General features: G+C 40.1%; 1 protein-coding gene across 3 annotated transcripts in view; it reads right to left on the bottom strand.

Annotated features, from left to right (window-relative positions):
• Positions 1-1,728: 1,728 nt before the first annotated feature.
• Positions 1,729-12,647, bottom strand: part of ABCB11 (ATP binding cassette subfamily B member 11) — a 124,641-nt gene continuing 113,722 nt past the window's right edge. For 2 of the 3 annotated variants that reach the window (XM_021672504.2, XM_064382637.1), the window contains one exon: positions 1,729-11,967. In XM_021672504.2, coding sequence (XP_021528179.2) covers positions 11,767-11,967 — 201 coding nt within the window. In that variant the 3' untranslated portion in view covers positions 1,729-11,766. The remainder of the gene's footprint in view (positions 11,968-12,647) is intronic. The other variant, XR_010344588.1, reaches the window with a different exon arrangement.

Genomic DNA, 12,647 nt, shown 5'->3' with positions numbered 1-12,647 from the left:
AGGATGAATACCGGGATCTCAATGTTGCCAGGAAACTAAAGTGGGGGGTCTAACTCCCCCCACTTACTTCTAATGCTTTCAGATGGTGATTTCACTCTGAAGGTAATGTGGTGCCGTTTGTCAATTTTTAAGTCTATTTTTTAAAAGTTAACAGTAGAAAAGATCTATAAGAAGCAATGACTCCAGAAATTTCTGCCAAATGACAGATATTCATGAGAATCTTCTAAGACTTAGAAGTGCTTCATTTTCAGCTCTGTAAAGGACAAAGGCAGTTTATGTCAAATTTGAGGCAGGTTTGGTGTGGAGTACTAATTACTGTCTTTGCTATCCTTTGAGAGAGAGAGCACAGTAATGACTCAGATGAAATCATTTCTCATTTCTTTTGGCAGCATATAAGTGATTGCTCTAAAGGAGGGAAAAAACTTCAAAGATTAAAGTTATAAAGGTTAGCATAAAACCCATTGTCTTCTGCTCTGAATTTTTAAATTTCTTAGAATTTTTCTTTTTTTCTAATGTTTTGCCATGTGATTTCTGAAGAGAATCTGTCCTCAGTTCAAAAACCATGATATTTCCCCAAAGAACAATATGTTCTAAAGGAGCTGCCAGGACAGGGGCAGGTGATGAGTGAAGGCAGCAGCTGCGGTCCCGCCGAGCGGGGCTCCTGGCGCACGCGGGGAGCGCGGGGAGGAACGTAGGCGCTGGCAGCACAGCAGCCCGTTTCCGACGCTGGCCAAGTGGAAACTGAAGCCGCTTTGCCGGGAGGATCTGGGTGCGCAGCAGGGGGAACAGGCCATATGTGTGCCTGGAAAACAAACCCAGCCCTACCGAGAACAAAGAAGAGCTTCTCTCCTCTCGCTCTCACCTACCCCTGTGCATCAATTGAGCCGATCACACTCTAACTCCTGTTAAAGAACTGGCTTTTTGCAGGATTCAGGCTTTGTCTGATGAACAGCATGAACTGGCTTGTCATCTGTGCTCATACATCCTGCAGCTAATGGAAGCTGGTCATTACCTTCCACGCCCCCTAGCTTCCAGCCTCGGTAATTCTGCATCAAAAACATTTCTACATAACCATTCCTAACTTTTTTTTTTTTTAAATTGCTCTAATAAAAAAAAAATGGTAGAGCTCTTGCTATCTTTCTAGATGAAGACTGCACTGATTTAACAAAGGAAAAATAAATGTTCCTGTCTGAGTTTTGGAGGGGGTATGTGTGTGTATCTTTTAGCTTTGGAATGCTGATGCCCTGCCCATCCTGGCCAAGGAAGAGGCTGAGCCACGGGTCCCCGTGTGAATCCCAGAGGAAGTCACAATGCAGGCAGGCAGATGCCAGCAAATTCAAAGGCAGATCGATCGATGTCCAAAGGCCTTCGTGGAGTTTAGCAACCAACACCCTGGACTGGAATAATCAGAACTACATTCTAGTCTGGCCCTGCATCTAACCACTAAAACTCCAGAAAGCCATTTAATGTTGGTGGCCTCAGTTTAGCAAGTTCTCAACTGAGGAGTTTAGTATGGGGTTAAAGTGAAAGGTTCATTCAGGCTGTGATTTTCTGCAACTCTGAGGGTCTCATTCTGTCCGACTTACTATGATTCGGCTCTCCAACTGGCTCCTCTCTTTTGTTTGCTCTTTATGAAGCACTGTCTTCGTGGAAGACTTTTAGATGTATTGTTAATTTTTCTGTGAAGTGGAACAAGAAGGTGATAAGGAAGACCCGGGCTAATGTGTTTTGATACTGTTTTAATTTTAGTTACATGCAATGAACAAGGCTATAAATCCTACAAAGCACTCTGTTTTGAAATGTGCTACTTCATTAAACAATTTTGGATCGATCAATCTTTAAAACATTTGATTTGAATTAGAATCTGAATTTTATAGCAATAAAAAAGTACATGGAGATATAAAATAATGTAAATGATGTTATGGGGCAAAATTATTAACATGAGAATAGTCATAGACTTCCTGTTACCCTATCTTGCAACAGGCATCCTATAATTAAATTACCAACTCCAGTTCCCCTTTCTCAACATCCTAAAGAGAAACTTCTTGCTGGAAGAGATACTAAGCAGATCATGTAAGAACAGCCTGAGTGAGAAGAAAAGGAAGGATAGGGAAACTTGGCTTTGTGGGAGGTAGGGCTGGAGAGCTTACGCGATTGAACTGAGTGAGGAAAGTGATCATAGTTTTGAAATAGCATTTTAGTAAGTTTGTTGCGGTGTAATTATGGATCTCTCAAAGACATAAACTTTACTTTTTAATTTTTTATGGCTGCTAAAATATGCTTCCTGAGTGCAACGAAACTCTGACACCAAGTTATATGATGCCAAGCTTTTTGAAGATGAACAAAATTAGAGATCCAGTTCCAAAACGCTTCTAAAATCTCGGGTTTAACTAGGACCCTTTCTTTCCATGCTTGTCTTTTCTTTTTAACCCATCCACCAGACTAGAATGTATTAAATGCCTTTAGCTGCCGGGGATGCAAGGGTGAGTTCAATATAGGCTCTTCCCTGGAGAGGTCCCCATTGATTCTGGGCTCACTTGCAACAGCTCTGGGTGGACTCCAGGGATACCGCTGGCCTGCGGGCTTGAAGAATTTGTGTGTGACTATTTCCAGCTATAAATTAACTGGTAACTTTACTCCCCATTTCTTCTAACCCATCCTTTTTCAAATTCATCCTCTTCTTGAACCACATTTTTTTTCCCCATCTCTGGCATATCCTGTCAATGAGATCTAGATTGTTCCCAGTTTAATATCAATTTTAACATGTGAGAGGATAAGAAAGCATATTCACAAAACACCAAATGCTGAAGTAAAAAGCTTCCTTCATTGAAAGCAGGCATGTGCAATGTTCCAGGAAAGCCACTAGAATGAGCTGCCAGGACACCTATCCAGTGATATCATCTTTCCATGGCAGTGATATTAGGTAAGAAAGACTAATTCCTTCTTTCACTGAATATTTTTGGAATATCTCTAGATATAATCATCATATGTGAAGGTCATTGAAGCATGCGTTAATACTTCAATATTGCATTATTTTCTTTATACTTATGTTTCAGGATTTTTATTAATAAAGATCTATCAAGTAAGATTGTGTTAATTTTTAATTAACAACAACAACAACAACAAACATAATTACAAAAAACTACTCCAGTGGCTTAAACAAGTGAGAGGTGTTTTTTTCCTCCTATAACAAGATGGATGAAGGCAGGCAACCCAGGCTAGAGTAGCTGCACAAAGGATGTTCAGGAATCAGACTGAGTCTATCTTCCTGCTCTGCCATCTGTGGTGTGTGGCTTTTGTCCAAGTGATCACAGAATGACTGCTGTGCATTCAGGAAAGAAGAAAGGGGGAAGAGACTCAGGTTTGCTTTTACCCAGACTTTATTTAGAAAGGGACAGCCTACACAGGGCCTTGTGCCTATATTCATTGACAAGACTGTCACCTGGCCTTCATCTAGCTGCAAGGGAGTCTAGGAAGGTAAATATTTTGCTTTCCAGCCTCTGTAATAGAGGAAAGCAAAGGGAAAAGGTGTGGGATTGGGTGTCAAGAGAGACAACACCTGCCATAGTGACTTATCACATACGTAACAATAAATGCACACGGCTGCATCCCTCCCTGCAGCCCGCCAAATTATTTTGCAGTAACATCCTAAAACCGTGAAGACAAAATGCTTTCTGAACATTATCATGAGGTATATTTCAATGATTAAATTTTCACCTTCCAAGAAATGTTATTGAAACGCTGCTCATTTCTTACTTTGATTTTATACTTGAGATATTAGAAAGAAACCAGTCAAAAACCACAAAGGTTTTATCTTTTTCAGTAATCTTTTATAATAATCACAGGCACTGTTCTCTGTCACTCTCAGCAAACATTTCCTTTTCTACCTCCAGCTCTTCCGTTACCTCTAGCTCTTCTGTTCTCACATTTATTTTGTATTTGAGAGCTGGAGCTGTACCTGAATTATAGGAAGGAGGATATTGCCAATTCACCAGCTGGCTCTGTATTGTTTCTTTTTATACAGCAGATTTTGTCCTAACTCGGATTTATTGGGTTGAGTAGTCGCATTCGGATAGCTACATGCCAATCACTTGTACCCTGATTACTCATTATGAGCCTTAGGATACCATATAATTCTCTAATGAGCACATTATAATGCTGGCCAGTGCTAATTAAATGATAATCATGTGCATTGCTTTATTTACAGTCTGCTATTTAAATTAATTGGGCATTTAATTGAACACAGTGTGAAAGAAATTGGAATTGGGTTTAGAGGTTCACTGAAGTTACTTTCACCTGCCGTCTCACATGCAGGTGAGATTATTTACTTGATCTGGAAATTTAGAGAAAATCCAAGCGGATATAGTGCTCATTTTATGATGGTACACGTGCATATGTAAATTTATCTCAAAGTGTGTTTGAAAACAACTAAATTCTTAATTTTGTATTTCCTCTAACATCCTTTTGTGCCCTGATTACAGACAGATTTTGCATGCATAAGAAATATTTAATAAATCAAACCCTTAGTTGGAAATATAAGGTGGGATCTTAAACCAACTTGACAAAAATTTTCTGATATTTTCTTAGGATAGGAAACTTATATTTAATTATTGAGTAAATATATGGCAAACTACCCCTAATTATGATTCTATGTATTTTCTACTTTCAGGACATAGTATCAAAATATTCCAGGACGTACATTTTAAAATGAGTGTATAATTGCCAAAAATTACAGGCGTGAGTACAGCACTAAATTCAAAGTATCTTTTCATTGAAATAATTTCCTAAGGGCACATGTAGAGTAGTTCTAGAGTAACTAAATAAAAAAGTTTTTGGGCCGGGTGTGGTGGCTCATGCCTGTAATCCTAGCACTTTGGGAGGTCGAGGCAAGTGGATTGTCTGAGGTCAGGAGTTTGAGACCAGCCTGGCCAATGTGGTGAAACTCCATCTGTACTAAAAATACAAAAAAATTAGCCGGGCTTGGTGGTGCACACCTGTAATCCCAACTACTCGGGAGCCTGAGCCAGGAGAATTGCTTGAACCTAGGAGGTGGAGGTTGCAGTGAGCTGAGATTGTGCCACTGCACTCCAGCCAAGGCGACAGAGAGAGACTCCATCTCAAAAAAAAAAAAAAGAAAAGAAAAAAAGAAGTTTTTGTACAAAAAAACTAGAGGTCACTTTTTCTATGTTTTTTCTTTCTCAAACAGTAGGATTTCTAATATATGGGCATCTCTTCCATGCAATTTTGAAATGGACCAAAATTAACTGAGGGCCTCTTTTCAAAATAAGTTGGAAAATGCATTGCTTCAATTTTTCCTAAGAATTGTTCACAGAAAAAAAAATTATAAATGGTTCTTATAGATCAGTTGGATTTGGGACGAGGTCCTCAGGAAGCTTAGCTAATATGACAGTTTTTAATGTCATACTGTATTTTGTTACACTAAACAATCTTAGTTATTTCACTTCTGTCAACTCACACTGGTGAATCAAATAAAATGAATGATGTATAGAATTTTAGCCACTTCTGATACAGACCAGTGTAGCTCTATGACTTCCGACATCAAAATGGCTTGATTAGCAAGTCTTCTTCTCATCCAAACTGACAAACTGAAGTTTTGCAAAGTTTTTGAGTACAGTGTAAGGACACAATCCAAGGGAGAGGCTACGCTCATGTTTTTATAAGACTAGAATTATAGAGACAACTGAGATTTAGACTAGAATATCCACGCACCTGATGTTCTAATCCTCTGCGGCCCAATCTAGTAGTCATTAGTAGCTCTTGAGGACAGAATTTGACATAAGGCTGATTTGAGCTAAGATGTGCTACAAGTATAAAGGCACCTCAGGTTCTGAATATTAAGTATGATCATGTAAAAATCTCAGAATTTTTTTACTGATCACATGTTGTGATGGCAATATTTTGGATATGTTGGGTTGAATTAAATATACCATTAGCACAAATTTCTTTTTTCCTTTTTTGTGTGACTAGAAAACTTAAAATTACCTATGTGGCCCACATTATATTTCTGTTGAAAGGCACTGCTCTGACCTATGAAAAGAACGGGTGTTTCCCACTTTTACTACTTATGTATGTGGTGGCTAAGTTATGAACCACCTGTGTGAATTTGAAAAGGCTATTCAACAAGATATATTGAGGTATTGACTTATGCCAAGTACTGAGTAAAGCACTGGGGACATTAAGATGAACTAGGCAGTCTCTGCCCTCTGAGACAATCAATAGACATTTTAGTATATGCAGGAAGCTCTGGTCACACAGAGGACAAATGGCTGGGAAAAAAAAAAAATTTCTACCAAAATTTTGGCGGAAATTCTTCCAGACATCTCTTTATGCATACGAGTATGTACAAGCACATGCCAAACATGGATACACACGTAACAGATTTGTGTATGTATGAGTGTGTGTGCATAGATGATTAGATGATAGATAGATAGATAGGATCATACCATCTTTGATCATCAGAAACTCACTTTTTCTGCACAACATATCATGGGCATTGTTCCACAAGAAAGCAATAAACGTAAGTCAGCATCGTTATTTTGGCTTCATGATAAATGTCATTGTATATATGTACCAAAACTCATTTGACCTTTACCCCATCCTCTTATTTATAGATTTGAGATTTTTTCCAAATGACTGTGAACCATGCAGGAAGAGAAAACTGTGCTCACTTCTTGTGATTAGAAGTTTAAAATAAATTCTGAGAAATAGGATCTCTGGTGAATCTATTTCTGGACTCCCTTCTGTTCTGGTGATGTAGCTTTCAAATCTATAATAGTTTCAGTATCTATTGTTTTAATTTTTGAGACTCTGTACTGCATTTCTTCCCCCTTTTCTAATTAAAAATTTTTTTTCAATGAAAGATACACATGTACATAAATCTTTTAGCAGTTTCTTTCAGTATTCACCTTCATCTTTTACAATAAGATGTTTTTACTGCTGTTTGTTTAAATGTTTAACGGTTTAGTTTCCATTATGAAATATGAGGACCACCAGGATCCAGTTCTTTTTTATCCATGTCCTATTCCATCCCCAACCTAGCCCACATATTTTCTTGTTCCTTTCATAATCTGTCTATAATTCTGGTTTAGATCAGTATTAAGCTTTTACATTGATGTGACTTTGTGAATAACATTCTCAGATGAATCATACAGTGTAATATAAATATATTTCCTTTTTGTGTAATTTTTCTTTCCCCCCAGAGCTAATAGCTCAAAATCTCCACTCTCACTCTCTTTGTTTTCTATTGCTAATTTACCCTCAAACTCTAGCAGGGAGTTGTGTGTTCCTTCAGCATTCAAACCCATCAGGCAGTCTAAGAGCACTGGCGGGACATTCCTCTCAGAGGAGGGGACATTCTGGGGAACATTTCTGGGGGATATTCCTCTCAGAGCTCATTTCCCTGCTTCAATCTGGCTATTTGCTATGGCTACAGCACACCTGTAATCCTGGGATCTCCTTCCCAGTCATCCTGGAGATTCCCGGCACCTCATTCTTGAGTTAGATCATCTGTTCTCACATCCCATATCTTCTTATTTCTTTGTCTGTGCTCTTCTTTTAGAAAAAAGCCCTCTTTTGTGGCTTCCTGAGGAAAGACACATGGGCAGTAGAAGTGTTGAGACCTGCATGACTGAGAATGTCTCTAGACTTCTCTCATTCTTGAGAATAGCTTTGCTGCATATCAAATAATTTCTCTTTAGATAATTTTGAAGGCAAACATCTATGAATTTTAGTTTTATTGTCAAAAAGGTCATATGTCATTATGTTTTGTTTTTTTGAGATAAGGTCTTGCTCTATTGCCCAGGCTGGAGGGCAGTGGCGCAATGTTGGGTCCCTGCAACCTCAACCACCTGAACTCAAGCAATCACCCCACTTCAGCCTCCCAAGTGGCTGGGACTACAGGGGCATGTCACTATGCCTGGCTAATTTTTGTTTTTCTTTTCTTTCGTTAGAAATGGGGCTTTGCCAGGTTGCCCAGGCTGATCTGAAACTCCTGGGCTCAAGCAATCCTCTCGCCTCGGCCCCCTAAAGTGCTGGAATTACAGGCATGAGCCACCGTGCCTGGTCACATCATTATGATTCTTCATTGATTATATGTAACACATTCCCCCTTCTCTCCTGGAAAATATTCTCCTTTTCCCTAGTTTTCTAAAACTTCATAATGTGTCCTAATAGGATTTTTATCTATTATATTCAGTGTTGGGTGAACTCTTTAAGCTTGGAAATTCATATTCTTGAATTATAGGAAATGTTCTTAGACTATTTTTAAATATAATTTCTGCCCCTGAGTTTTCTCTGAACCCTCTGGAACTAGACTATTGACTAATTATTGCACCACCTGAATTGTTACCCTCAATTTTTTCTTTTCTTTTTTTTTCTACTTTTCATCTCTATCTTTTTGTTTTGCTTTCAGAGAAATTTCCCCAACTTTATCTTCCAATCCTTCTATTTTTTTTTCCTGTTAACTTTTATTAACTGGCATTATGAGGAGAGTTTGATCACAACACAAACACATTATGAAAACATTAGGAAATTACAGAAAGACTTGCAATAAGTTCAAACAGAGCAAATTAAGTCAAACCTTTGGTCATCTGAGAAACAATAATGTAAATTTGCAGAGACCAAATCTTTTGTCAGTGATAGAGGATGCAGAATAAAAAAATAGACATTATCACCCCCTGGTGTTGTAAAATAAACATGCAATGTTATTTACTCATTTTTGAAATTACACTCTTCTCTCCTGTCACTGGGCCTCGATTGTTTCCCCAATTTCAAGCCTTCTTTAGTCATCTTTAGACCTTCTTTGGGAGGTCGAGGTGGGTGGATCACAAGATCAGAGGATCGAGACCATCCTGGCTAACACGGTGAAACCCCGTCTCTACTGAAAATACAAAAATTAGCCGGGCGTGGTGGTGTGCACCTGTAATCCCAGCTACTCGAGGCTGAGGCAGGAGAATTGCTTGAATCTGGGAGGCGGATTTTGCAGTGAGCCGAGATCGAGCCCCTGCACTCCAGCCTGAGTGACAGTGTGAGACTCTGCCTCAAAAGAAAAAATAAAAAGGAAAGGAAAAAGAAAATGTAATTTGTATTCATTCCTCACAAATCCTTTCCAGGACACTGGCCACCTCCCAGCACAAGAGCCCCTGCTCTTGCTCTTTGAAATGCAAACCAAAACAATGGCTTTAGTCTTCTTGCATCAAAATTAGAGGATTAGCATGTATTTACTGCAAATCCTAATTTCTTCTAAAAGGCACCTTTAGTCTGCAACTAACTTGTCATTGCCATTTTTCATAACCAGAATGCATTCGTTCATCGTCTGCCTCCTGACTTGGCAACCATCAAGAATTCTGGCCTGAGCAGTTAACTTGCTAAACCATCTTTGCCATTATTTACCAGGAAACGCTGGAAAAGAAACATAAATAATATACCTCCATATCCTACGGTCCTAGCTTAATTTATAGGCAGAATTTCATTTGTTGCCTAAGGGAAGAAAAACCATCTACGTAGAGTGAGCTTGGAGGAAGCTGGAGAAGGGAGAAAACCTGATGGCAGGATATGGCAGTGGGAACCGTGCAGTCCTGCTACCAAGTTATGCATTTCTGTGGCAAGCGCTCTTTTTTATAGTTATTTCATTTTTATTGATTCCTGTCTTTATTTCAATAGATGGAAATATTTTCTCTTGACTCATTGAATATATTTATTACCACTTTTTGAGTGCTTTTCTAATCACTGCCTTGGCTCTGTTAGTTCTAATTTCCCTTCTCCAGCTGTCCTATTGTTGCTTTTGCTTTAAGTGTTAAAATACCTCCTCAGAGTCTGGTTGTCCTGGGAAGTCAATTCTCATGCGATAGGGAGACACCGAAAAGCCTGGGGAAGCTCTGATCGAGTGGGTGTTTGTTGATTGGCAGGTGGGCTTCATAGGAGGGCAATATGGCTGGAAAATTTTCTTAGGATTCCAAGGATGGGGTCTTTGACCTCTTTTCTTAGATTGGCCAGTTTCCCCAGAAAATAATGCTTTGATCTCCTGCCAGAGGAGAGGGGCTGGGAGTTCTTCTGTTCATAGACAGCTTTACACTCAATCCCCTGTCTCTTGTATGTTAGCTGTCCCTTCAACTGCACCTTGTGTCTCTAACTGCAAACCTTCCTGTGAGTCTCCCCAGAGAGGGAGCATCCAGTCTCCCGCTGAATCTGGGGAGGGCAGCCATCCTGCTGCAGGCGAGGCTCTGCAATTCTGTTTCCATATAGGCTCTCGGCCCATTCTTCTGTCTTCACTCCCTCTTGTCCCCTTGCCTCCTCCTTCCAGAAGGACCCAGTGTTTTTACATCTTGAGCCTTTCCAGGGGTCTGTGGTACAAAACAGGACGTTCCTAGGCTTCCCCCCACTAACCGGTTACATTTTTGTTTTCTCTCATCTTGTAACTCTATTATCGGTTGTCCGTTTGCTTTTTGGCTCCCAAGATTTTGCAGGCGGCATCACTGTGTTTTTTTCATTCTTGCAGATTCCTGCTGTCTTGAGTTCTTTCGAGGTCATTCTGTGGTGTTTTGAGGGAGCAGGGGCAAATGAGTGCTTTTCTGCCATATTTACTTTTTTTGTGTGTGTGTGTGTAAAACCTTATGAAACTATAGCAAAGTAAAATGCAGTATTTTCATTTTATGAATATAATTTTGCACAGAGGGAGGTGCTGAGGAGAACAAGGCGTGGGAGAGAGTCCCCTGCTCCAGCCACACTGGCAGGTTCTTACAGCAATGGTAGCTTCGCCACCCCCACACTCACTCTGAAGCTACAGCATAAATCAACAGCCCTAACTAGAAAGGCTGTGCGAATGCTTTCCCCTTTTGCCTCCCTCAGCCTGACAGCATCCACCCTTTCCCTATTCTCAGCCTTAGAGATGAAGGAAGCTGCTTTCACGTGCAAGACAACTTTAGTTAAGAAACACATCTGGTCTTCAGTCCTTTTGTTCTTTTCAAATTTGACCTTAGTCTAGCTCAAGAAATGTTTGTTGAGTGCCTGTTACAGATCAGCCTCTGTGTACACCAAGGGTTCAAAAATGCAAGACAGTTCTCTGCTCTTGAGGAGTTTGAAGTCTCATTTACTCCCAGATGTCTCACTAATTCTCTGTGCAGGAATGGCTTCTGCACAGAGAAGCACTGAGTGGTGGCTGAGCCATCACTTGACGTTGGGTTTTCCCTCACATGGACCCTAGTTTCTTTCATTTTCTTTATACACATCTAAAGCAGAATTATTATTGAAGGTCATTAGAAATTAGCTTGGGGGCCCGGCGCGGTGGCTCAAGCCTGTAATCCCAGCACTTTGGGAGGCCGAGGCGGGTGGATCATGAGGTCAAGAGATCGAGACCATCCTGGTCAACATGGTGAAACCCCGTCTCTACTAACACAAAAAATTAGCTGGGCACGGTGGCGCGTGCCTGTAATCCCAGCTACTCAGGAGGCTGAGGCAGGAGAATTGCCTGAACCCAGGAGGCAGAGGTTGCGGTGAGCCGAGATCGCACCATTGCACTCCAGCCTGGGTAACAAGAGCGAAACTCCGTCTCAAAAAAAAAAAAAAAAAAAAAAAAAAAAGAAATTAGCTTGGATTCTAATATATGACAATGGCTGTAAGAGTAAAATATTAACATTCTTCTTTAAAGGAAAAGCAATCTCAGCAGGAGGGACTGCTGGGATTGTTTTCCCTTTAAAAACAACCCCTGGAACTGGTGCATCCTGTGTGTCTGAGGTTCTTGGCATTGGGTCAACTGATGGGGGATCCTGTGGTGACTAGTTTGTAGTAGGCTCCTTTTTGGGCCATCAGTTCTTCGTGGGTCCCTTTTTCAATCACCACCCCCTGTGCCATGACAGCAATGATATCCGCGTTCTGGATGGTGGACAAGCGATGGGCAATGACGATGCAGGTCCGACCCTCTCTGGCTTTGTCTAGAGCAACCTGCACCGTCTGCAAAGAGAAGATGGAGAGTTGATGCAAAGATGCACGATTGCTCCCCAGCCCACCATCACGAGAGTTCAGCTAACACGACCTGAATAACAATCCTACACTTGAGGGCAAACCCAAAGGCTCGACATAAGAGAGGATTAAGCAAGTATTCAGTGAATGCAACGCATCAGTGATCTCGATGGCGGTGGACAAGCTGAGAGATTTCAGTGATGCAAGAAGGAAGCAAACTAGGAATTCCCTACGTAATTTTACAATAGTTGATGGTCTAGTTTACTGAAATGAAACCAAGAAAACAATGGTTGCTCGCAGGTAAGTGGCTGTTCCTGATGACTGCTCTTCATTGAGGACATTTTAGCTCTTTCCAAAATGGAATCCTGATTTTCAAGGCGTTAATTATACATTTCAAATTTCATAATTGTGTTTTGCTCAATTGTATCTATCTTCTTTCATGCAAACCACACATCAGATATCACCTCTTATTTTGTTTTATACGTGGCCTACCTTCTCTGTCACATAGCTTTAGAACTATAAAATATTTATAACAGATAATCTAGACTATGTTACTTTATTTGAGAAAGGTGATTATTTGCCTTTGAAAAAAAGTCACTTAGCCTAAAGAATCTTAAAAACAATTCTTACTTTAAAGGTAAAATATTTTATTTGACACAATCCTATATTAA

The sequence above is a fragment of the Aotus nancymaae genome, unplaced genomic scaffold (genome assembly GCF_030222135.1).
Source record: "Aotus nancymaae isolate 86718 unplaced genomic scaffold, 86718_ANA_hifiasm-v0.15.2.pri h1tg000029l, whole genome shotgun sequence".
In the NCBI taxonomy this organism is placed as follows: Eukaryota; Metazoa; Chordata; class Mammalia; order Primates; family Aotidae; genus Aotus; species Aotus nancymaae.
This window is presented reverse-complemented; position numbering and strand designations above follow the sequence as displayed.